The 23,653-nt window shown below is 40.2% G+C and overlaps 1 protein-coding gene across 1 annotated transcript in view; it reads left to right on the forward strand.

Annotated features, from left to right (window-relative positions):
• The window catches only part of Nipped-B (Nipped-B cohesin loading factor), a gene marked incomplete in the record, with an annotated part of 502,160 nt that overhangs the window by 247,280 nt on the left and 231,227 nt on the right, over positions 1-23,653 (forward strand). Inside the window, 1 exon segment of the mRNA XM_070089404.1 lies at positions 14,964-15,722. Within this exon segment, the coding sequence (XP_069945505.1) occupies positions 14,964-15,722 (759 nt within the window).

Here is a 23,653-nt window from a genome sequence, read left to right on the forward strand (position 1 = left end):
TGGATAGGGGGGCAATGTGGCAGATGTTGCAGGTGTATGGTGTAGGAGGTAGGTTACTGAAAGCAGTGAAGAGTTTTTATGAGGAGAGTGAGGCTCAAGTTAGAGTATGTAGGAAAGAGGGAAATTATTTCCCAGTAAAAGTAGGCCTTAGACAAGGATGTGTGGTGTCACCATGGTTGTTTAATATATTTATAGATGGGGTTGTAAGAGAAGTATATGCGAGGGTCTTGGCAAAAGGCGTGGAGTTAAAAGATAAAGAATCACACACAAAGTGGGAGTTGTCACAGTTGCTCTTTGCTGATGACACTGTGCTCTTGGGAGATTCTGAAGAGAAGTTGCAGAGATTGGTGGATGAATTTGGTAGGGTATCCAAAAGAAGAAAATTAAAAGTGAATACAGGGAAGAGTAAGGGTTATGAGGATAACAAAAAGATTAGGTGATGAAAGATTGGATATCAGATTGGAGGGAGAGAGTAATTTAGGAGGTGAATGTATTCAGATATTTGGGAGTGGACGTGTCAGCGGATGGGTCTATGAAAGATGAGGTGAATCATAGAATTGATGAGGGGAAAAGGGTGAGCGGTGCACTTAGGAGTCTGTGGAGACAAAGAACTTTGTCCTTGGAGGCAAAGAGGGGAATGTATGAGAGTATAGTTTTACCAATGCTCTTACATGGGTGTGAAGCATGGATGATGAATGTTGCAGTGAGGAGAAGGCTGGAGACAGTGGAGATGTCATGTCTGAGGGCAATGTGTGGTGTGAATATAATGCAGAGAATTCGTAGTTTGGAAGTTAGGAGGAGGTGCGGGATTACCAAAACTGTTGTCCAGAGGGCTGAGGAAGGGTTGTTGAGGTGGTTCGGACATGTAGAGAGAATGGAGCGAAACAGAGTGACTTCAAGAGTGTATCAGTCTGTAGTGGAAGGAAGGCGGGGTAGGGGTCGGCCTAGGAAAGGTTGGAGGGAGGGGGTAAAGGAGGTTTTGTGTGCGAGGGGCTTGGACTTCCAGCAGGCGTGCGTGAGCATGTTTGATAGGAGTGAATGGAGAAACCGGCAGGCCGGACTTGAGTCCTGGAGATGGGAAGTACAGTGCCTGCACTCTGAAGGAGGGGTGTTAATGTTGCAGTTTAAAAACTGTAGTGTAAAGCACCCTTCTGGCAAGACAGTGATGGAGTGAATGATGGTGAAAGTTTTTCTTTTTCGGGCCACCCTGCCTTGGTGGGAATCGGCCAGTGTGATAATAAATAAAAAATAAATAATTAGACTTGAGTATACGTAGTTAATATGGGCTGGAGGGATTAAGTTACTCTACTGAATTTGACATAGCAAGTAGCAAAAGGTATTTGGGCATAAAATTACGTTAATTTAATGTAACTGATAATTATTAAGGACATGACAGTGTGTCAGCAATTACATTACAGTGACCACTTATGTGTTTTATACTAGTAGAAGTACTACCGTCCTGCCAGATGACTGTGAAACAAAAACCTGTAACTGTTTTGCATGATGGTAGGATTGCTGGTTTCTTTTTCTGTCTCATAAACACGCTAAGATAACAGGGATATCTTGCTACTCCTACTTACACTTTGGTCACACTTCACAGACACGCACATGCATATATATATATACATACATCTAGGTTTTTCTCCTTTTTCTAAATAGCTCTTGTTCTTTTTTATTTCTTCTATTGTCCATGGGGAAGTGGAAAAGAATCTTTCCTCCGTAAGCCATGCGTGTCGTATGAGGCGACTAAAATGCCGGGAGCAATGGGCTAGTAACCCCTTCTCCTGTATACAATTACTAAAAAAGAGAAGAAGAAAAACTTTATAAAACTGGGTTGCTTAAATGTGCGTGGATGTAGTGCGGATGACAAGAAACAGATGATTGCTGATGTTATGAATGAAAAGAAGTTGGATGTCCTGGCCCTAAGCGAAACAAAGCTGAAGGGGGTAGGAGAGTTTCAGTGGGGGGAAATAAATGGGATTAAATCTGGAGTATCTGAGAGAGTTAGAGCAAAGGAAGGGGTAGCAGTAATGTTAAATGATCAGTTATGGAAGGAGAAAAGAGAATATGAATGTGTAAATTCAAGAATTATGTGGATTAAAGTAAAGGTTGGATGCGAGAAGTGGGTCATAATAAGCGTGTATGCACCTGGAGAAGAGAGGAATGCAGAGGAGAGAGAGAGATTTTGGGAGATGTTAAGTGAATGTATAGGAGCCTTTGAACCAAGTGAGAGAGTAATTGTGGTAGGGGACTTGAATGCTAAAGTAGGAGAAACTTTTAGAGAGGGTGTGGTAGGTAAGTTTGGGGTGCCAGGTGTAAATGATAATGGGAGCCCTTTGATTGAACTTTGTATAGAAAGGGGTTTAGTTATAGGTAATACATATTTTAAGAAAAAGAGGATAAATAAGTATACACGATATGATGTAGGGCGAAATGACAGTAGTTTGTTGGATTATGTATTGGTAGATAAAAGACTGTTGAGTAGACTTCAGGATGTACATGTTTATAGAGGGGCCACAGATATATCAGATCACTTTCTAGTTGTAGCTACACTGAGAGTAAAAGGTAGATGGGATACAAGGAGAATAGAAGCATCAGGGAAGAGAGAGGTGAAGGTTTATAAACTAAAAGAGGAGGCAGTTAGGGTAAGATATAAACAGCTATTGGAGGATAGATGGGCTAATGAGAGCATAGGCAATGGGGTCGAAGAGGTATGGGGTAGGTTTAAAAATGTAGTGTTAGAGTGTTCAGCAGAAGTTTGTGGTTACAGGAAAGTGGGTGCAGGAGGGAAGAGGAGCGATTGGTGGAATGATGATGTAAAGAGAGTAGTAAGGGAGAAAAAGTTAGCATATGAGAAGTTTTTACAAAGTAGAAGTGATGCAAGGAGGGAAGAGTATATGGAGAAAAAGAGAGAAGTTAAGAGAGTGGTGAAGCAATGTAAAAAGAGAGCAAATGAGAGAGTGGGTGAGATGTTATCAACAAATTTTGTTGAAAATAAGAAAAAGTTTTGGAGTGAGATTAACAAGTTAAGAAAGCCTAGAGAACAAATGGATTTGTCAGTTAAAAATAGGAGAGGAGAGTTATTAAATGGAGAGGTAGAGGTATTGGGAAGATGGAAGGAATATTTTGAGGAATTGTTAAATGTTGATGAAGATAGGGAAGCTGTGATTTCGTGTATAGGGCAAGGAGGAATAACATCTTGTAGGAGTGAGGAAGAGCCAGTTGTGAGTGTGGGGGAAGTTCGTGAGGCAGTAGGTAAAATGAAAGGGGGTAAGGCAGCCGGGATTGATGGGATAAAGATAGAAATGTTAAAAGCAGGTGGGGATATAGTTTTGGAGTGGTTGGTGCAATTATTTAATAAATGTATGGAAGAGGGTAAGGTACCTAGGGATTGGCAGAGAGCATGCATAGTTCCTTTGTATAAAGGCAAAGGGGATAAAAGAGAGTGCAAAAATTATAGGGGGATAAGTCTGTTGAGTGTACCTGGTAAAGTGTATGGTAGAGTTATAATTGAAAGAATTAAGAGTAAGACGGAGAATAGGATAGCAGATGAACAAGGAGGCTTTAGGAAAGGTAGGGGGTGTGTGGACCAGGTGTTTACAGTGAAACATATAAGTGAACAGTATTTAGATAAGGCTAAAGAGGTCTTTGTGGCATTTATGGATTTGGAAAAGGCGTATGACAGGGTGGATAGGGGGGCAATGTGGCAGATGTTGCAAGTGTATGGTGTAGGAGGTAGGTTACTGAAAGCAGTGAAGAGTTTTTACGAGGATAGTGAGGCTCAAGTTAGAGTATGTAGGAAAGAGGGAAATTTTTTCCCAGTAAAAGTAGGCCTTAGACAAGGATGTGTGATGTCACCGTGGTTGTTTAATATATTTATAGATGGGGTTGTAAGAGAAGTAAATGCGAGGGTCTTGGCAAGAGGCGTGGAGTTAAAAGATAAAGAATCACACACAAAGTGGGAGTTGTCACAGCTGCTCTTTGCCGATGACACTGTGCTCTTGGGAGATTCTGAAGAGAAGTTGCAGAGATTGGTGGATGAATTTGGTAGGGTGTGCAAAAGAAGAAAATTAAAGGTGAATACAGGAAAGAGTAAGGTTATGAGGATAACAAAAAGATTAGGTGATGAAAGATTGAATATCAGATTGGAGGGAGAGAGTATGGAGGAGGTGAACGTATTCAGATATTTGGGAGTGGACGTGTCAGCGGATGGGTCTATGAAAGATGAGGTGAATCATAGAATTGATGAGGGAAAAAGAGTGAGTGGTGCACTTAGGAGTCTGTGGAGACAAAGAACTTTGTCCTTGGAGGCAAAGAGGGGAATGTATGAGAGTATAGTTTTACCAACGCTCTTATATGGGTGTGAAGCGTGGGTGATGAATGTTGCAGCGAGGAGAAGGCTGGAGGCAGTGGAGATGTCATGTCTGAGGGCAATGTGTGGTGTGAATATAATGCAGAGAATTCGTAGTTTGGAAGTTAGGAGGAGGTGCGGGATTACCAAAACTGTTGTCCAGAGGGCTGAGGAAGGGTTGTTGAGGTGGTTCGGACATGTAGAGAGAATGGAGCGAAACAGAATGACTTCAAGAGTGTATCAGTCTGTAGTGGAAGGAAGGCGGGGTAGGGGTCGGCCTAGGAAGGGTTGGAGGGAGGGGGTAAAGGAGGTTTTGTGTGCGAGGGGCTTGGACTTCCAGCAGGCATGCGTGAGCGTGTTTGATAGGAGTGAATGGAGACAAATGGTTTTTAATACTTGACGTGCTGTTGGAGTGTGAGCAAAGTAACATTTATGAAGGGATTCAGGGAAACCGGCAGGCCGGACTTGAGTCCTGGAGATGGGAAGTACAGTGCCTGCACTCTGAAGGAGGGGTGTTAATGTTGCAGTTTAAAAACTGTAGTGTAAAGCACCCTTCTGGCAAGACAGTGATGGAGTGAATGATGGTGAAAGTTTTTCTTTTTCGGGCCACCCTGCCTTGGTGGGAATCGGCCGGTGTGATAATAAAAAAAAAAAAAAATAAGGTTGGATTCTGAGGGCCCACCTCATCATCCTAGCATTTTTACTTTTCATAGTGTTAATATAAGTGAGTGGATTGTGGTCTGAAAAAACGTTAATTTTAAATGGGGAAGTGCCCAAATACACGTCAAAATGTTCCAAGGACACCACAAGAGCTAGAGCCTCTTTCTCAATAGTGGCATAATTTTTCTGTTGTCGTTTAAGTTTAGATGAATAGTAACATATAGGATGGAGAATGTCAGTGGATGTTGACTGTTGGAGCAGCACAACACCCACTGCATAGCCACTCGCATCTATATGTAAAAAGAAGGGAAGATTGAAATTAGGACTTTTCAACACAGGAGCAGAGGATAGCAAGCGCTTCAACCTTTTGAACGAGTCTGAACAATCTCTAGTCCAGATGAACTGAACTTTGCTACTAATGAACATAGTGAGAGGTGCAGGTAGAGATGTGTATGCTGGCTTGCCTGTCACTTGACACGCGTGGCAATGTCGCACATGATCAGCTACTGTTTCCTTCATCTTTGGCCAAGTAAAATGTTTTGCCAGTTTACCGAGTGTCTTCTTGACACCCAAATGTCCTCCAATGGGACTATTGTGAGCAAAATCAATGGCTTGTTCACAAAATGAAACTGGTAACACTATGAGATGCTTGACTGTGGTGGAAACACTATCAGCTGATAACTTGCATGTATTTTTCTCCATCAGTACACCGTTACTATAATAGTAACAATTATCGAGATCCTTTGCTTCACTCTCAGTAACTACTATATCTCTCAGTCTTTCCAGTGACTGATCAACAAACTGATCCTTGATTAAATCATCATGAGTTAGAAATTTAACGTCAGTTGTGTCCTGACTAGGTTGATGACTGGGAGGAGTCAGTGTTAATGACCCTGGACGTAGAGTATCACTAAACAACATATTCAAGCCCAAATCATTGTCATCCACTAACTCAACAGGAGACAAGGATGGTTGTTGTATCTTTGACATAGCTCTAGTAATTGCACTGAGAGGAAATAAAATAGGTTTCTCTCTACAAGCTTCAATGGCATAATTATCATCAGTGTTATTATCAATCACAAGTGGTTCTTTACATATACCAGCATGAAGGATATTGTTCCCTATCAACAAGTCCACTGACCTGATGGGAAATACACCACTGGATATACCCACTGAAATATAACCAGTATAATAGCTTGTTTCAATATAAACTTTGTGCAGAGACACTTTTATAACAGCCCCTCCATAGGCTTCTAACAATACATCCATCTTGCAATAGGTATCGTCAGTTATGGGCAGTACATCTTCTCTTAATAATGTGAGATAACTGCCAGTGTCTCTGAAAGTAACTATTTCAGTTAGATGTGATTCGTCAAATCCTACTTTACCTCTCGAAAAGTAAGGACTCATCGCTGAACGAATCTTTTCGTCAGATACACTTTCTGACGCTAGTCATCTATCCTGAGTAACATTATCTAAAACAGTAGGATCAGAGGTATTACTAGGATTTTGGTGCCTTTGTTGCTCGGAAGAGGATACGACTTGTGTGGGGGCGCCAGCCGCACGACTGCTTCTCGTATCTCTTTCTAACTTATAGCAATACTCTCTAGCATGTCCTTTTTCTGTTACAATATGTACATTTTACTTTCTTTTTCTCGATATCAGATTTCTGTCTAGCCACAGAGACAGATTCAGGATTGTGAGTTTTCCTGGTAAAGGTACGAGAAGTTACAGTAGCAGGTACATCAGGCCGGCAATGAGCAGCTGATTTAGGTTGCCAACTTCTAGGACAATTTTTAGTTACCTTGTTTCTCTGTGTTTTAGTACGTACAAGTTTGTGAGAAATCTCGTAATTGTCTGCTAATACTGCAGTTTCCAGAATATCCGAGGTAGTATGATCGATCAGATATTCTTGTACGTCAGCAGACATACATTTGGTAAACTCTTCGTGTAGTAACAACTGAACAAGGCTGTTGTAGTTGTTACTCTTGGCAGACCTACACCACCTCTCAAATGCAACTTTTTTCTCACGAACAAACTCTACACAAGTTTGATCTTGTCGTTGTAACGTACAAAATGCACGTTGATAACTTACAGGCAACAAGTTATATGTCTCTAGAATAGTTAGCTTGACAGCGTCATAACTAATGTACTTGGCAAATGGTAAAGCAGCAGTACAAGTTTGAGCTCTTCCTGTCAAAGCTGTGTGCAACAAGGTAGCCCAGTGCTTACGTGGCCAGTTCATAGCATGTGCCTGGTTCTCAAACACATCAAAATAGGTGTCTAAGTCACTCTCAAAAAACTTAGGAACCATGGATGCAGCTTTCTGCACATTAAATGTGTCCTGTGATCTATCAGTCTTTTGTCTTCCCAGACGAACATTTTCTCTTTGGAAATCTTCTTCGTTCAATTTCCTCTGTGCCTTTATTTGTGCAGTCTGCAACATAATGAGGCGTTCAAACCTCTCAAACTGTTCCTAAGAGATAGGACCAGTGGGTAATGGAGGAGTAAGGAATCTAATGTGGTCTGGATGGTCCTTAGGTCGGACACTTTGTCCAGCTGTCTCTAGAGAGTCTAGATCTGGTCTAGGATAAGTATATACAGGTGTAGCATACACTGTACTAGTATGTGGCTGCATCATCCTACCAGCTACACTCTCTACTATTGTGTTAGTGAGGGAAGGAGTGAGCGAGAACTGAGTTACACTAGGCTCAGACACTAGGCTCACTTCTGCCTTAGTTGCTCTTTCTTCTACGTCATCAAATAGTCATACTTCCTATTGTGACACTAGGCTTTCTGAATCTGAATCATAATCAGACATATCTGTATGAGCAGGAAACAATATTTCTTTAATTAACGCTCTGACAGTTTCTGCGGTGTAATTCCTGTTATACGTCGCACCGAGATATTTGGCTACTTGCCAACACGTCTGAAGTTTTAATGTACTCAACTTAGACAAAGTCAGAGTATCAATTAACTGTTTCACTTTGGCATACATCACGAAAATAAATGTACTACGAGAGAGTGATTATGGAAAACTACAATCCTGATAGGAATTTTAGTGTTGGTGGTCTTAGAGCTAGAACTCATAAACAATATTTCCATCTCCTTGGATCAAGAGACTCAGTCAGGTACATACATCCACCTGGTATCTTGTACAAGACTAAACTCAAAGTCTTCAGATTAAGAAAGTACTCAAAGTGTTTGATCATAGAGTTACTAGTATGTCAAAATGGACAATTTCTCCAACACCTTGGATCAAGAGCATCCCGGACAGGCCCCCATTTGTAACAAAAAACTCGATTCTAAAAGCTTAGAGATCTCCAGTGAATACTAGAAAGGACTGCCCTTCTAGCATCCAGCCTGTTACTGGGTTTTCGTAACAAGTAGTCAGTATCCTTGTCCAATTATCCATTAGAATTCAGTATGATTCAATAGTGCTTCAGGATTACAACTGGTAGGCTACTAACTAGAGAAATTAAAATTTAATAAATTTATTAAGTCTAGAGGTATATTATCAAATTAAATTAAATTAATCACAGTAATCAAAATAATATCACTTCTCTTGAGTACAATATTATTGTGCTGAAAGCACATATCACATTTATAATTCTTAAGTACCGTCTGGTACATCAACATTTAATAAGATATTACAAATATGTACAAGTAAGTGTGTATGTGTGTAAGTGCTCTAAGTAGTTCGCTATGTCTCACGACTCGACTAGACTTAAACAAGTGACTGACAAAGTCCTCAAATAAACTAACTTCTTGACCAACTGGCAGTCAGAACAGTCTGCTTGAACAGTAAAAAGAATGCTAATCCCAATAGCAATATAACAAGCAACTGCGACACAGAATCAGGAACAAGGAGATAATATAACGACACTGAGTAGGGACCATCTGCAGATCCTCCACAAAAGTCACAAAACTCCCATACTACTGAATCTAAGTTCAGCATAAGAAAATCCCCAACTGTGATAATACACAGATACCAGTACAAATTAGGTCAGAAGCTACCGCTCAGGACCTGAGATGCTCAGAGTGTCTATTCGACACACAACCTCAGTACAACGTCGAAAATCACTAAGTCTATACAGTGTTCTGTGAACAGAGTTCTACAGAACTAACAAGAATAATGAGACAGACAATCTGTCCAAGCACCAAGAGAGTCTAGACCAGACTGAATACTTCAGGCGAGGTGAGGACACCCACCCCTCAATCACGTGATAGCTCCGTGGGTTGCTGCCCAGCAACAACGAGAAGCCGGCCGTCTAACGAGCCACAAGCGATAATTACAGTAGTTAGACAATCAAGACTTAAACTGAGCACATAATATGTTACATCCTACCTAACAACATAACAGTCAAATAATAATATAAAGCAATACATTTACGATTTAGCTATTATCGCAAATATAAGCAGTATAAAATTATATGAAAAGGTAATATACATTATATATATACATATTCTTAATCATAATACACATTATATATATTGCAACCCATTCAGGGGTTGCAACAGTACCTCTCCCACTCTATCATCCGCTCTCCTTTTGCACTCTCTCACCACTCTCTTCACCTTTCTTTTACTCTCCATATACTCTACTCTTCTTATAATAATTCTGCTTTGTATATTCCTCTCATAAGCTACCTTTTTCTCTTTTATCACACCCTTTACTTCATCATTCCACCAATCACTCCTCTTACCTCCTGCACCCACCGTCCTATAACCACAAACTTCTGCCCCACATTCTAATACTGCATTTTTATAACTATTCCAACCCTCTTCAACCTCCCCACTACTCATACCTGCACTAGCCCGCCTTTCTGTCAATTCTTTTCTTTCTTTCAACGTACCAGCCGTATCCCACTGAGGTGGGGTGGCCCAAAAGGAAAAAACGAAAGTTTCTCCTTTCAAATTTAGTAATATATGCAGGAGAAGGGGTTACTAGCCCCATGCTCCCGGCATTTCAGTTGCCTCTGATGACACGCATGGCTTACGGAGGAAGAATTCTGTTCCACTTCCCCATGGAGATAAGAGGAAATAAACAAGAACAAGAACTCGAATGAAAATAGCAGAAAACCCAGAGGGGTGTGTATATATATGCTTGTGCATGTATGTGTAGTGTGACTTAAGTGTAAGTAGAAGTAGCAAGACATACCTGAAATCTTGCATGTTTAAGAGAGACACAAAAGACACCAGTAATCCTACCATCATGTAAAACAATTACAGGCTTTCGTTTTACACTCACTTGGCAGGACGGTAGTACCTCCCTGGGCGGTTGCTTTCTACCAACCTACTACCTAGGTCCTTTCTGCCAATACTTGCTTATATTTCACCCGAACTTCCTCCTCCCTTAGTTACTTTATACACTTTCACCTCCCTCTTACTTGTTGTTGCCATTTTCCTCTTATCCTATCTACCTCTTACTCTAACTGTAGCTACAACTAGGATTAAAATAATAAAATTAAGGTCAGTACTTATTGAGATATGAGGCTGCACAGTTGGCACTTAATGCTCACCTGATGGCAACATCAAGTGCTGCCGCTTGCAGAAGTGTTGCCGATATACCATTTTTTTCTCATTTTTATATTTTATATAATTTTTATGTTCTGATAATTACAATTTATTGCATTTCTTGTCATTTCATAACCAATCTTTGTTCTGACACTAATATTAGGTACTGAAATTGTATTTAAATTGTCACAAACACAGTGACAGGTAGACATTTACACCTACCTTGGTCATTTACTATTGTCTAGGAATATATGCAAAGTATTTATAGATCACAGCAATGTTTTGGATACACGGGAGTATAGAAGAAGGAGGAAGAAATTCCCTTGAAGCAACGTGTAAGACAAGTGTTCAGTGACAAGTATCCGGGAGGGCAGTGATAAGTTCAGATATGAGATGACATTTGATGGGCACCAGCGAGGGTGCAGAGATAAGGGAAGACATTTGATGAGCTCATATCTCTGATTATCTGTCTGTCTTATTTCTCTGTCTGCATGTCTCTTTCTGTCTCTCTGCTTGTCTCTCTGTCTGTCTCAGAGAGAGCCACAGTGAACCAACAGGTATTCTTATGCATTATATCTACAAGCAAAGTATAGCACTTAGGATTTTTTAGGTTATCCTAGGTAATTTACACTATGTATAATTGTATTTGTGTGCACCTGTGAGACAGACACAGATACAGACAGACAGAAATAGACAGAGACAGATAGACCCTAAACTTAGGGTTAACATCATTTTCCTCTTAAAAGGGGAGTGTTTAATATAACATTACATCAGTGAATCCTTGGTGTTTGCCCCACTGTTTGCTCTAGCTGGCGCTCAGTATAACTGGCGCTCCCACAAGGTACTAAGTGGTCCCAGATTTTTTTAATATAGTGCACACCGAGTGTTAAGACCCATTCTATGGTGTCCAGGCATCTCAGGCCATTCGTGCCAAATTTGGAGGCAGGAAAAATAAAACTCGTATTTGCGTTTGGGGCGCTAGCGGTAAGAACGTATATATACATTTGGATCGTTTACGGGTTAAATATATTTAAAATAAACTAAAGCATTTCCATTTTCATTAAATTTGAAGGAAAGGTTTGACTTTCTTTACATTTCTAATATCCCGAGTTTACTAACAGCTTTTGTTGTTTACTTATTTTTTTTTTTTTTTTTTATTATCACACCGGCCGATTCCCACCAAGGCAGGGTGGCCCGAAAAAGAAAAACTTTCACCATCATTCACTCCATCACTGTCTTGCCAGAAGGGTGCTTTACACTACAGTTTTTAAACTGCAACATTAACACCCCTCCTTCAGAGTGCAGGCACTGTACTTCCCATCTCCAGGACTCAAGTCCGGCCTGCCGGTTTCCCTGAATCCCTTCATAAATGTTACTTTGCTCACACTCCAACAGCACGTCAAGTATTAAAAACCATTTGTCTCCATTCACTCCTATCAAACACGCTCACGCATGCCTGCTGGAAGTCCAAGCCCCTCGCACACAAAACCTCCTTTACCCCCTCCCTCCAACCCTTCCTAGGCCGACCCCTACCCCGCCTTCCTTCCACTACAGACTGATACACTCTTGAAGTCATTCTGTTTCGCTCCATTCTCTCTACATGTCCGAACCACCTCAACAACCCTTCCTCAGCCCTCTGGACAACAGTTTTGGTAATCCCGCACCTCCTCCTAACTTCCAAACTACGAATTCTCTGCATTATATTCACACCACACATTGCCCTCAGACATGACATCTCCACTGCCTCCAGCCTTCTCCTCGCTGCAACATTCATCACCCACGCTTCACACCCATATAAGAGCGTTGGTAAAACTATACTCTCATACATTCCCCTCTTTGCCTCCAAGGACAAAGTTCTTTGTCTCCACAGACTCCTAAGTGCACCACTCACTCTTTTTCCCTCATCAATTCTATGATTCACCTCATCTTTCATAGACCCATCCGCTGACACGTCCACTCCCAAATATCTGAATACGTTCACCTCCTCCATACTCTCTCCCTCCAATCTGATATTCAATCTTTCATCACCTAATCTTTTTGTTATCCTCATAACCTTACTCTTTCCTGTATTCACCTTTAATTTTCTTCTTTTGCACACCCTACCAAATTCATCCACCAATCTCTGCAACTTCTCTTCAGAATCTCCCAAGAGCACAGTGTCATCGGCAAAGAGCAGCTGTGACAACTCCCACTTTGTGTGTGATTCTTTATCTTTTAACTCCACGCCTCTTGCCAAGACCCTCGCATTTTTCTTCTAAAGTGGGATAACTCGTTCTTGGATTTTTTAAAACATCTGGCGGCCTCCATATATAAATATTGTTTCTCTAACATTTGTGGAACTCCATAAGCTTATTTTTTTTTTTTTACCATATTGTCCATTTCCTGCCAGAATTGGGTGAACTAAAAACAAATACTCATTCATAGCTGTCTTGTCAGAGGTGCATGAATATCACAATTTAAATCTCTCTCTGAACTTCATCGTGATACAGACTTCAAAGTGCAGACACTGTATTTCTGACCTCCAGCTATTTTTTTTCTTGAATCAGTTCATCATTGTTACCTTGCTCACACAATAACAGCATGCCAGAGTCCAAAAACCACTCGTCTCTACTTTGATCGAACAGGCACACACATGAAAACAAATCTTTCAATTTGAAGATGGTTATTTTGAGGTTTGCAAAATAAAATACAAATTTCTCTCTCACACAAATAACTTGCACATAGGAGACTGAAACTTATGACAACATTTAGGTATAACTTGGACCATTAACTAGTGTAAAATAATCTTGTTGGTATCTCACCTGCTGCTGCTAGTGCTTCCAGAGTCTACCTCATTTCCTGTTCTTCGTGTCCCCTCTGATACTTTAGAGGAACTGGCCTATCACTTTCTGACGAACTTTAAGAGCACAAAAGAGTGTTATCATTGACACTAACAATGCTCTTTTGTATCATGTGACAGTCATCCTATTAGCTGGTCCTCTGCCAAAACTGTCTACCTTCTAGCCTTCACAGACACCATCTTGTTCAACAGCATCCCTTAAACACGGCATTTCTAATTTGAATCTTAGTTCTGCTGTGGATTGTAAAACCATGGGTAGTAGCAAACCCTATATATGAGTCCTGTACATTTTTTTTTTTTTCAACAAGTCGGCCGTCTCCCACCGAGGCAGGGTGACCCCAAAAAAGAAAGAAAATCCCCAAAAAGAAAATGCTTGCATCATCATTCAACACTTTCACCACACTCACACATTATCACTGTTATAAAGTTTAATTGATAAATTGTGAAAAATAAGTGGAGAATTATCACTTATTCACTGATGGGAAGTACTTCATGGTTTCTCTTAGGCTTTGAAGAAATGATTACTTCTCACTTTTGCACTTTGGGGCCATTATTATACAAAATAGAAAGGTATTCTTGGGCCCCAGTAAACTGTTGATAACTGAAATTGTGGCTACTGATTCAGTGGATATGGAGGTTCTGCTGTACTCCAAACTTCAGACCATCATAACTTGACTTGATCTTTATCTCCTCCTCTCCTTACCATTTCATCTTTGCTATGTTTTACCACCATTACCACCACTTTTGCCTTTGCCTGTACCGCTGCCACCACCATCACCGCCGACGCCGCCATCACCACCGCCACCACCTACTCCTACTCTTCCACCGCCGCCGCTGCCATCACCGCCTCTACTACTACTACTGTTGCACTACAGTATTACTACTCCCTCCTGTTCTACACCTCCCATTCCCTACCCTCATCTTGTGTATTATCTGACTTCCTTCCTAAAATGTCATCATGAGTTTCAGTTGTCTTCATACATGTTATTTGTGTATTGTTCTAGTCATGGTATTGCTTTTTCATTTTCTGTCTTGTAGTCTGGTTAACCAGACTTGTGACCTGGAGGTATAAAGGGCAGCACCTATACACTGAATTAGGTGTGGGAATGTTACAGTCAGAGGGTAATCTGAATTGTGATATCAGCACACCTCTAGAAAGATATGGATTGAATGAATGATGGTGAATGCGTTCTCTTCATTGGGTCACCCTGCCTTGGCAGAACATAGCCTGTGAGATAAAAAAAATTAATTGTTGATACATTATCAGCTCCTGAAAATACTTGGAATAACTGACTTAAATTTTTCCATTATCTCTGTAATGCTGAAACACTTAATAGCTGCATTAGTTTTCCTATGATTCTACAAAATATGAAAGGCAGTATAAGAAGCTTACTTTTCCTACTTTTCTGTTGGGTGCCTCCTTATTCCATAAAAATGGGGAACAGGTAGGAGGTAATATATTATTGCATATCACTTGCTCATGTATTGACATAGGTACATTTAAAATGATTCTAGGTACTCCCAGTAGTTCATATGTTTAATGAAAATTATGTAGAAAATGTCATGTGTAAAATAATTAACAAAATTTAATTTCAGGTGTTCTCCAAGTACAACAAACACCGTAGATTATTACTGGACGATATTTTAGCTTCTATAGCACGTTTACCTAATAGTAAGAGGAGTTTGAGAACTTACAGATTAAACTCTGATGAAAATATTCAGATGTTAACGGCCTTAGTGTTACAGTTAATACAGTGTGTTGTTGAACTTCCGGAGCAGTTGGCACAAGCTGCTGGAGTTAAAAGTGCTAGTGAAGGTGATAGTCAAAATTCCAAAGATTCTAAAGAGGCCAAAGTTGTGGAGGAAAAGAAAGAGTTAAGCATGGACAGAGACGTATTAGTGTGTAACCGCTATGAAACTGCCATGAGTACAGCATATAGTTTCTTATCTGTGTTCCTTCAGAAAACTGGCAGTAAAAGTGAGGAAATTGATTATAGACCATTGTTTGAAAATTTTGTGCAGGATCTTCTTGCAACAGTGAACAAACCCGAATGGCCTGCCTCTGAACTTCTCTTGTCACTTCTGGGCAAGCTTTTAGTACAAAAATTTAGTAACAAAAACTCTGATATGGCCCTACGGGTATCGTCACTGGACTGCCTTGGAGTGGTAGCTGCCAAACTACGCCGTGATGCAGTCTCCTCTCAGTCGCAACTGGAAAGCATCAAGGCTATTATTCAGGAGGTGAAGGAAGAAGAAAACCGAGGTGCTCCAATGCTGGAGGACGGATCTCCTCCTACAGAGAATGGCACTGCAAATGCTACAAATACCCCTTCAAGCAAAAAAAGTAAAAAGAAAGTAAGTATTCTTAGGAGTAACAGTAAGGTTATATTGAAAGTATTGGTAGTAGTGTAAATGCAGTGAATCCTTCACAAACTTGGTTGTCACTATTTAAATAACTTTACCTATAATGTACAGTACAGGGGATTTTCAGATCTCAAGCTGAAACAAGACAGAATTTGTTGATGCTGTTATGTATGTATATTCTATGATGTGTTTGCTGTTCTTTTAATGTGAATTGTTCGTTGGTGTTATTGACGTCAAACTGGTACTATCGACTTACGACTTAATGTTTTGCATCATGTATGGTACATCAAATGAAAAAAGCCTTGAGAGTTTTATTTGTAATTCCTGTACACTGAAACCAGTAACAGAGTTGTTTTGGTAGGAGATAGGACCCTGAGACTAATTAGAGTAATAATGTTTATTATCTATATTCAGTTTCCTAAGTAACTTACATGCCTAAACCTGCCTTTTAACTCTGGACAGACGAGCATGAAGTACTGTGTCATATCTATATTTGAACCCTGTATCGAGTCCATCGTACCCACTAAAATTGGTTAAATGTTTTCTAATTCCTCTCGGGATTGTTTATGTTATCCAAGAAAGTGGATTAAATCTAATCGCCTCCATTCTTCCAGGTGCTAAGCAACCCCTACAGGTTTATTGTTCCCTCTGAATAAAAGGTTGTTAATTTGATTTTTTTTTTTTTTTAACAAGTCTGCCGTCTCCCACCGAGGCAGGGTGACCCAAAAAGAAACAAAATCGACAAAAATAAAATACTTTCATCATCATTCAACACTTTCACCTCACTCACACATAATCACTGTTTTTTGCAGAGGAGCTCAGAACACAACAGTTTAGAAGCATATACGTATAAAGATACACAACATATCCCTCCAAACTGCTAATATCCTGAACCCCTCCTTTAGAGTGCAGGCATTGTACTTCCCATTTCCAGGACTCAAGTCTGGCTATATGAAAATAACCGGTTTCGCTGAATCCCTTCACTAAATATTACCTTGCTCACACTCCAACAGTCGTCAGATCCCAAATACCATACGTCTCCATTCATCCCTATCGAGCACGCTCATGCACGCCTGCTGGAAGTCCAAGCCCCTCTCCCACAAAACCTCCCTTACCCCTTCCTTCCAATCTTTTCGAGGACGACCCCTACCCCGCCTTCCATCCCCTACAGATTTATGCGCTCTCCATGTCATTCTACTTTGATCCATTCTCTCTAAATGACCAAACCACCTCAACAACCCCTCTTCAGCCCTCTGACTAATACTATTATTAACTCCACACCTTCTCCTAATTTCCATACTCCGAATTTTCTGCATAATATTTACACCACATATTCCCTTAGACAGGGCATCTCCACTGCCTCCAACCGCCTCCTTGCTGCTGCATTCACAACCCAAGCTTCAAACCCATATAAGAGTGTTGGTACTGCTATACTTTCATACATTCCCTTCTTTGCCTCCATAGATAACGTTTTTTTGTCTCCACACATACCTCAATGCACCACTCACCTTTTTTCCCTCATCAATTCTATGATTAACCTCATCCTTCATAAATCCATCCGCCAACACATCAACTCCCAAGTATCTGAAAACATTCACTTCTTCCATACTACTCCTGCCCAATTTGATATCCAATTTTTCTTTATCTAAATCATTTGATACCCTCATCACCTTACTCTTTTCTATGTTCACTTTCAACTTTCTACCTCTACACACACTCCCAAACTCATGCACTAACCTTTGCAATTTTTCTTTAGACAGCAACCACCCAGGGGGGTACTACCGTTCTGCCAAGTGAGTGTGAAACGAAAGCCTGTAATTGTTTAACGTGATGGTAGGATTGCTGGTGTCTTTTGTCTGTCTCATAAATATGCAAGATTACAGGTACGTCTTGCTACTTCTACTTACACTTAAGTCACACTACACATACATGTACATGTTTGTTTATACACACTCATCTGAGTTTTCTTTGATTTTATCTTAATAGTTCTTGGTCTCATTACTTTTCCTTTTATATGCATGGGGAAGTGAAATAAGAATCTTTCCTCCTTAAGCCAGGCATGTTGTAAAAGTCAACTAAAATGCCGGGAACAATGGGCTAGTAACCCCATTTCCTGTAATAATTACTAAAAAGAATAAGAAGAAGAAAATTGTTAATTTGAATGTGTAACTTAATTTCTGGTGTAAAAGGTAGATGGTGTAAAAGGTAGATGGGATACAAGGAGAATAGAAGCATCAGGGAAGAGAGAGGTGAAGGATTATAAACTAAAAGAGGAGGCAGTTAGGGTAAGATATAAACAGCTGTTGGAGGATAGATGGGCTAATGAGAGCATAGGAAATGGGGTCGAAGAGGTATGGGGTAGGTTTAAAAATGTAGTGCTAGAGTGTTCAGCAGAAGTTTGTGGTTACAGGAAAGTGGGTGCGGGAGGGAAGAGGAGCGATTGGTGGAATGATGATGTAAAGAGAGTAGTAACGGAGAAAAAGTTAGCATATGAGAAGTTTTTACAAAGTAGAAGTGATGCAAGGAGGGAAGAGTATATGGAGAAAAAGAGAGAGGTTAAGAGAGTGGTGAAGCAATGTAAAAAGAGAGCAAATGAGAGAGTGGGTGAGATGTTATCAACAAATTTTGTTGAAAATAAGAAAAAGTTTTGGAGTGAGATTAACAAGTTAAGGAAACCTAGAGAACAAATGGATTTGTCAGCTAAAAATAGGAGAGGAGAGTTATTAAATGGAGAGTTAGAGGTATTGGAAAGATGGAATGTTTTGAGGAATTGTTAAATGTTGATGAAGAAAGGGAAGCTGTGATTTCGTGTATAGGGCAAGGAGGAATAACATCATGTAGAAGTGAGGAAGAGCCAGTTGTGAGTGTGGGGGAAGTTTGTGAGGCAATAGGTAAAATGAAAGGGGGTAAGGCAGCTGGGATTGATGGGATAAAGACAGAAATGTTAAAAGCAGGTGGGGATATAGTTTTAGAGTGGTTGGTGCAATTATTTAAAGGTAGTAGGTTGGTAGACAGCAACCACCCAGGGAGGTACTACCGTCCTGCCAAGTGAGTGTAAAACGAAAGCCTGTGATTTTTTACATGATGGTAGGATTGCTGGTGTCTTTTGTCTGTCTCATAAATATGCAAGATTACAGGCATGTCTTGCTACTTCTACTTACACTTAGGTCAAACTACGCATACATGTACACGTTTATTTATACACACTCATCTGAGTTTTCTTTGATTTTATCTTAATAGTTCTTGGTCTTATTACTTTTCCTTTTATATCCATGGGGAAGTGGAATAAGAATCTTTCCTCCGTAAGCCATGCGTGTTGTAAAAGTCAACTAAAATGCCGGGAACAATGGGCTAGTAACCCCTTTTCCTGTAAAGATTACTGAAAAGAATGAGAAGAAGAAAATTGTCAAAGTGGGAAGTCTGAATGTGCGTGGATGTTGTGCAGATGATAAGAAAGAGATGATTGTGGATGTTATGAATGAGAAGAAGCTGGATGTCCTGGCTTTAAGTGAAACAAAGCTGAAGGGGGTGGGAGAGTTTCAGTGGAGAGGAATAAATGGGATTAGGTCAGGGGTTTCAAATAGAGCTAGAGCTAAAGAAGGAGTAGCAATAATGTTGAAGGATAAGCTATGGCAGGAAAAGAGGGACTATAAATGTATTAATTCAGGGATTATGTGGAGTAAAATAAAGATTGGATGTGAAAAGTGGGTTATAATAAGCGTGTATGCACCTGGAGAAGAGAGAAGTGTAGAGGAGAGAGAGAGATTTTCGGAAATGTTGAGTGAATGCGTGGGGAGTTTTGAATCAAGTGTGAGAGTAATGGTGGTTGGGGATTTCAATGCTAAAGTGGGTAAAAATGTTATGCAGGGAGTAGTAGGTAAATTTGGGGTGCCAGGGGTAAATGTAAATGGGGAGCCTTTAATTGAGCTATGTGTAGAAAGAGATTTGGTAATAAGTAATACATATTTTATGAAAAAGAGGATAAATAAATATACAAGGTATGATGTAGCACGTAATGAAAGTAGTTTATTAGATTATGTATTGGTGGATAAAAGGTTGATGGGTAGGCTCCAGGATGTACATGTTTATAGAGGGGCAACTGATATATCGGATCATTATTTAGTTGTAGCTACAGTTAGAGTAAGAGGTAGATGGGAAAAGAGGAAGGTGGCAACAAGTAAGAGGGAGGTGAAAGTGTATAAGCTAAGGGAGGAGGAAGTTCGGGTGAGATATAAGCGACTATTGGCAGAAAGGTGGGCTAGTGCAAAGATGAGTAGTGGGGGGGTTGAAGAGGGTTGGAATAGTTTTAAAAATGCAGTATTAGAATGTGGGGCAGAAGTTTGTGGTTATAGGAGGGTGGGGTCAGGAGGAAAGACGAGTGATTGGTGGAATGATGAAGTAAAGGGTGTGATAAAAGAGAAAAGGATAGCTTTTGAGAGGTTTTTACAAAGCAGAAGTGTTATAAGAAGAGCAGAGTATATGGAGAGTAAAAGAAAGGTAAAGAGAGTGGTGAGAGAGTGCAAAAGGAGAGCAGATGATAGAGTGGGAGAGGCACTGTCAAGGAATTTTAATGAAAATAAGAAAAAATTTTGGAGTGAGTTAAACAAGTTAAGAAAGCCTAGGGAAAGTATGGATTTGTCAGTTAAAAACAGAGTAGGGGAGTTAGTAGATGGGGAGATGGAGGTATTAGGTAGATGGCGAGAATATTTTGAGGAACTTTTAAATGTTAAGGAAGAAAGAGTGGCAGTAATTTCATGCACTGGTCAGGGAGGTATACCATCTTTTAGGAGTGAAGAAGAGCAGAATGTAAGTGTGGGGGAGGTACGTGAGGCATTACGTAAAATGAAAGGGGGTAAAGCAACTGGAACTGATGGGATCATGACAGAAATGTTAAAAGCAGGGGGGGATATAGTGTTGGAGTGGTTGGTACTTTTGTTTGATAAATGTATGAAAGAGGGGAAGGTACCTAAGGATTGGCGGAGAGCATGTATAGTCCCTTTATATAAAGGGAAAGGGGACAAAAGAGACTGTAAAAATTATAGATGGATAAGTTCACTGAGTATACCAGGAAAAGTGTACGGTAGGGTTATAATTGTAAGAATTAGAGGTAAGACAGAATGTAGGATTGCGGATGAGCAAGGAGGTTTCAGAGTGGGTAGGGGATGTGTAGATCAAGTGTTTACATTGAAGCATATATTATTTTTTTTTTATTATCACACTGGCCGATTCCCACCAAGGCAGGGTGGCCCGAAAAAGAAAAACTTTCACCATCATTCACTCCATCACTGTCTTGCCAGAAGGGTGCTTTACACTACAGTTTTTAAACTGCAACATTAACACCCCTCCTTCAGAGTGCAGGCACTGTACTTCCCATCTCCAGGACTCAAGTCCGGCCTGCCGGTTTCCCTGAATCCCTTCATAAATGTTACTTTGCTCACACTCCAACAGCACGTCAAGTATTAAAAACCATTTCTCTCCATTCACTCCTATCAAACACGCTCGCGCATGCCTGCTGGAAGACCAAGCCCCTCGCACACAAAACCTCCTTTACCCCCTCTCTCCAACCTTTCCTAGGCTGACCCCTACCCCGCCTTCCTTCCACTACAGACTGATACACTCTTGAAGTCATTCTGTTTCGCTCCATTCTCTCTACATGTCCGAACCATATGTGTGCGAAGCATATATGTGAACAGTATTTAGATAAAGGTAGGGAAGTTTTTATTGCATTTATGGATTTAGAAAAGGCATATGATAGAGTGGATAGAGGAGCAATGTGGCAGATGTTGCAAGTATGTGGAATAGGTGGTAAGTTATTAAATGCTGTAAAGAGTTTTTATGAGGATAGTGAGGCTCAGGTTAGGGTGTGTAGAAGAGAGGGAGACTACTTCCCAGTAAAAGTAGGTCTTAGACAGGGATGTGTAATGTCACCATGGTTGTTTAATATATTTATAGATGGGGTTGTAGAGGAAGTAAATGCTAGGGTGTTCGGGAGAGGGGTGGGATTAAATTTTGGGGAATCAAATTCAAAATGGGAATTGACACAGTTACTTTTTGCTGATGATACTGTGCTTATGGGAGATTCTAAAGAAAAATTGCAAAGGTTAGTGGATGAGTTTGGGAATGTGTGTAAAGGTAGAAAGTTGAAAGTGAACATAGAAAAGAGTAAGGTGATGAGGGTGTCAAATGACTTAGATAAAGAAAAATTGGATATCAAATTGGGGAGGAGGAGTATGGAAGAAGTGAATGTTTTCAGATACTTGGGAGTTGACGTGTCGGCGGATGGATTTATGAAGGATGAGGTTAATCATAGTATTGATGAGGGAAAAAAGGTGAGTGGTGCGTTGAGGTATATGTGGAGTCAAAAAACGTTATCTATGGAGGCAAAGAAGGGAATGTATGAAAGTATAGTAGTACCAACACTCTTATATGGATGTGAAGCTTGGGTGGTAAATGCAGCAGCGAGGAGATGGTTGGAGGCAGTGGAGATGTCCTGTTTATCCCTTTCAGGGTCCAAGGCCCAAATCTGGAGTCACGCACCAGTGTCTAAGAATTTTCAAAAAAAAAAATTTATTTTTTCTTATGAAATCGTAGAGAATCTTTTTGTGAAGGTAATAAAACAAAAAGTACGAAATTTGGTGGAAAATTGACGAAATTATGCTCTCGCGAATTTTGATGTGTCAGCGATATTTACGAATCGGCGATTTTGCCGACTTTGACTCCCATTTTAGGCCAATTACATTATTCCAATCAACCAAATTCTTAGCTATTTCCCTAGTATTACTTCTATTCTATCGATTGAGCACAAGAAATCGCCAAGTCAACTGTTTCAACTACAAAATAAAGTGATCGGAAATTGTTAATTTGGCCAATTTAACACAAAGTTCAAAATATTCCAATTTCAAAATAGGGTCCAGAATAAACAATGTAGGTATTCCTGGCACTAATCTAACATTTCCTCTGTTCATTAGTTATGTTTTGAGGCTTTACAAATAAATTCCATTTTACTTTTTTATTCACATAATGAATTTTTATTCACACCAAAAAATAGAAGATTTACTGTTATGCAATACTGTAATAATTGTATAAATATCATCACCATATTTGTGAATGTATATTAGACCCACCAGCTGACGTGTATTAGACGTGTGAGATCGTTTGTTTACTCTTGAATATCGGCAAAAATTTAACATTTCCGCTACTTTGAGCTCAGTTTCAAGCCATTTCCAGTGCTAAAACCAATCAAAATCATCTCTATTTCTGTAATATGTCTTCCATTCTATCAAATGAGACCAAGAAATCGCAAATACAACTATAAAAAACATACGAGAAAACACTGCAAAGTTGCTGTTTTAATCGAAAAATCATGATTTCAGTTTTTTTCTCTCATTATACACAGTGTGCTGCAGGATCTGTTTTATGTGGTGCACACATACCACATAGATGTATTCTCTCATATCTAGGCCCAAATGTACCACTCACAGTTTATCAGAGTGAGCTGAGCTCATGAAGTAGATCTACGGTTTGGACACTCACCGTAAAGCCGTAGATCTACGGGACGGACCCTGAAAGGGTTAAGGGCAATGTGTGGTGTAAATATTATGCAGAAAATTTGGAGTGTGGAAATTAGGAAAAGGTGTGGAGTTAATAAAAGTATTAGTCAGAGGGCAGAAGAGGGGTTGTTGAGGTGGTTTGGTCATTTAGAGAGAATGAATCAAAGTAGAATGACAAGGAAAGCATATAAATCTATAGGGGAAGGAAGGAGGGGTAGGGGTCGCCCTCGAAAGGGTTGGAGAGAGGGGGTAAAGGAGGTTTTGTGGGCAAGGGGCTTGGACTTCCAGCAAGCGTGCGTGAGCGTGTTAGATAGGAGTGAATGGAGACGAATGGTACTTGGGACCTGACGATCTGTTGGAGTGTGAGCAGGG

The sequence above is a fragment of the Cherax quadricarinatus genome, chromosome 2 (genome assembly GCF_038502225.1).
Source record: "Cherax quadricarinatus isolate ZL_2023a chromosome 2, ASM3850222v1, whole genome shotgun sequence".
Lineage (NCBI taxonomy): Eukaryota > Metazoa > Arthropoda > Malacostraca > Decapoda > Parastacidae > Cherax > Cherax quadricarinatus.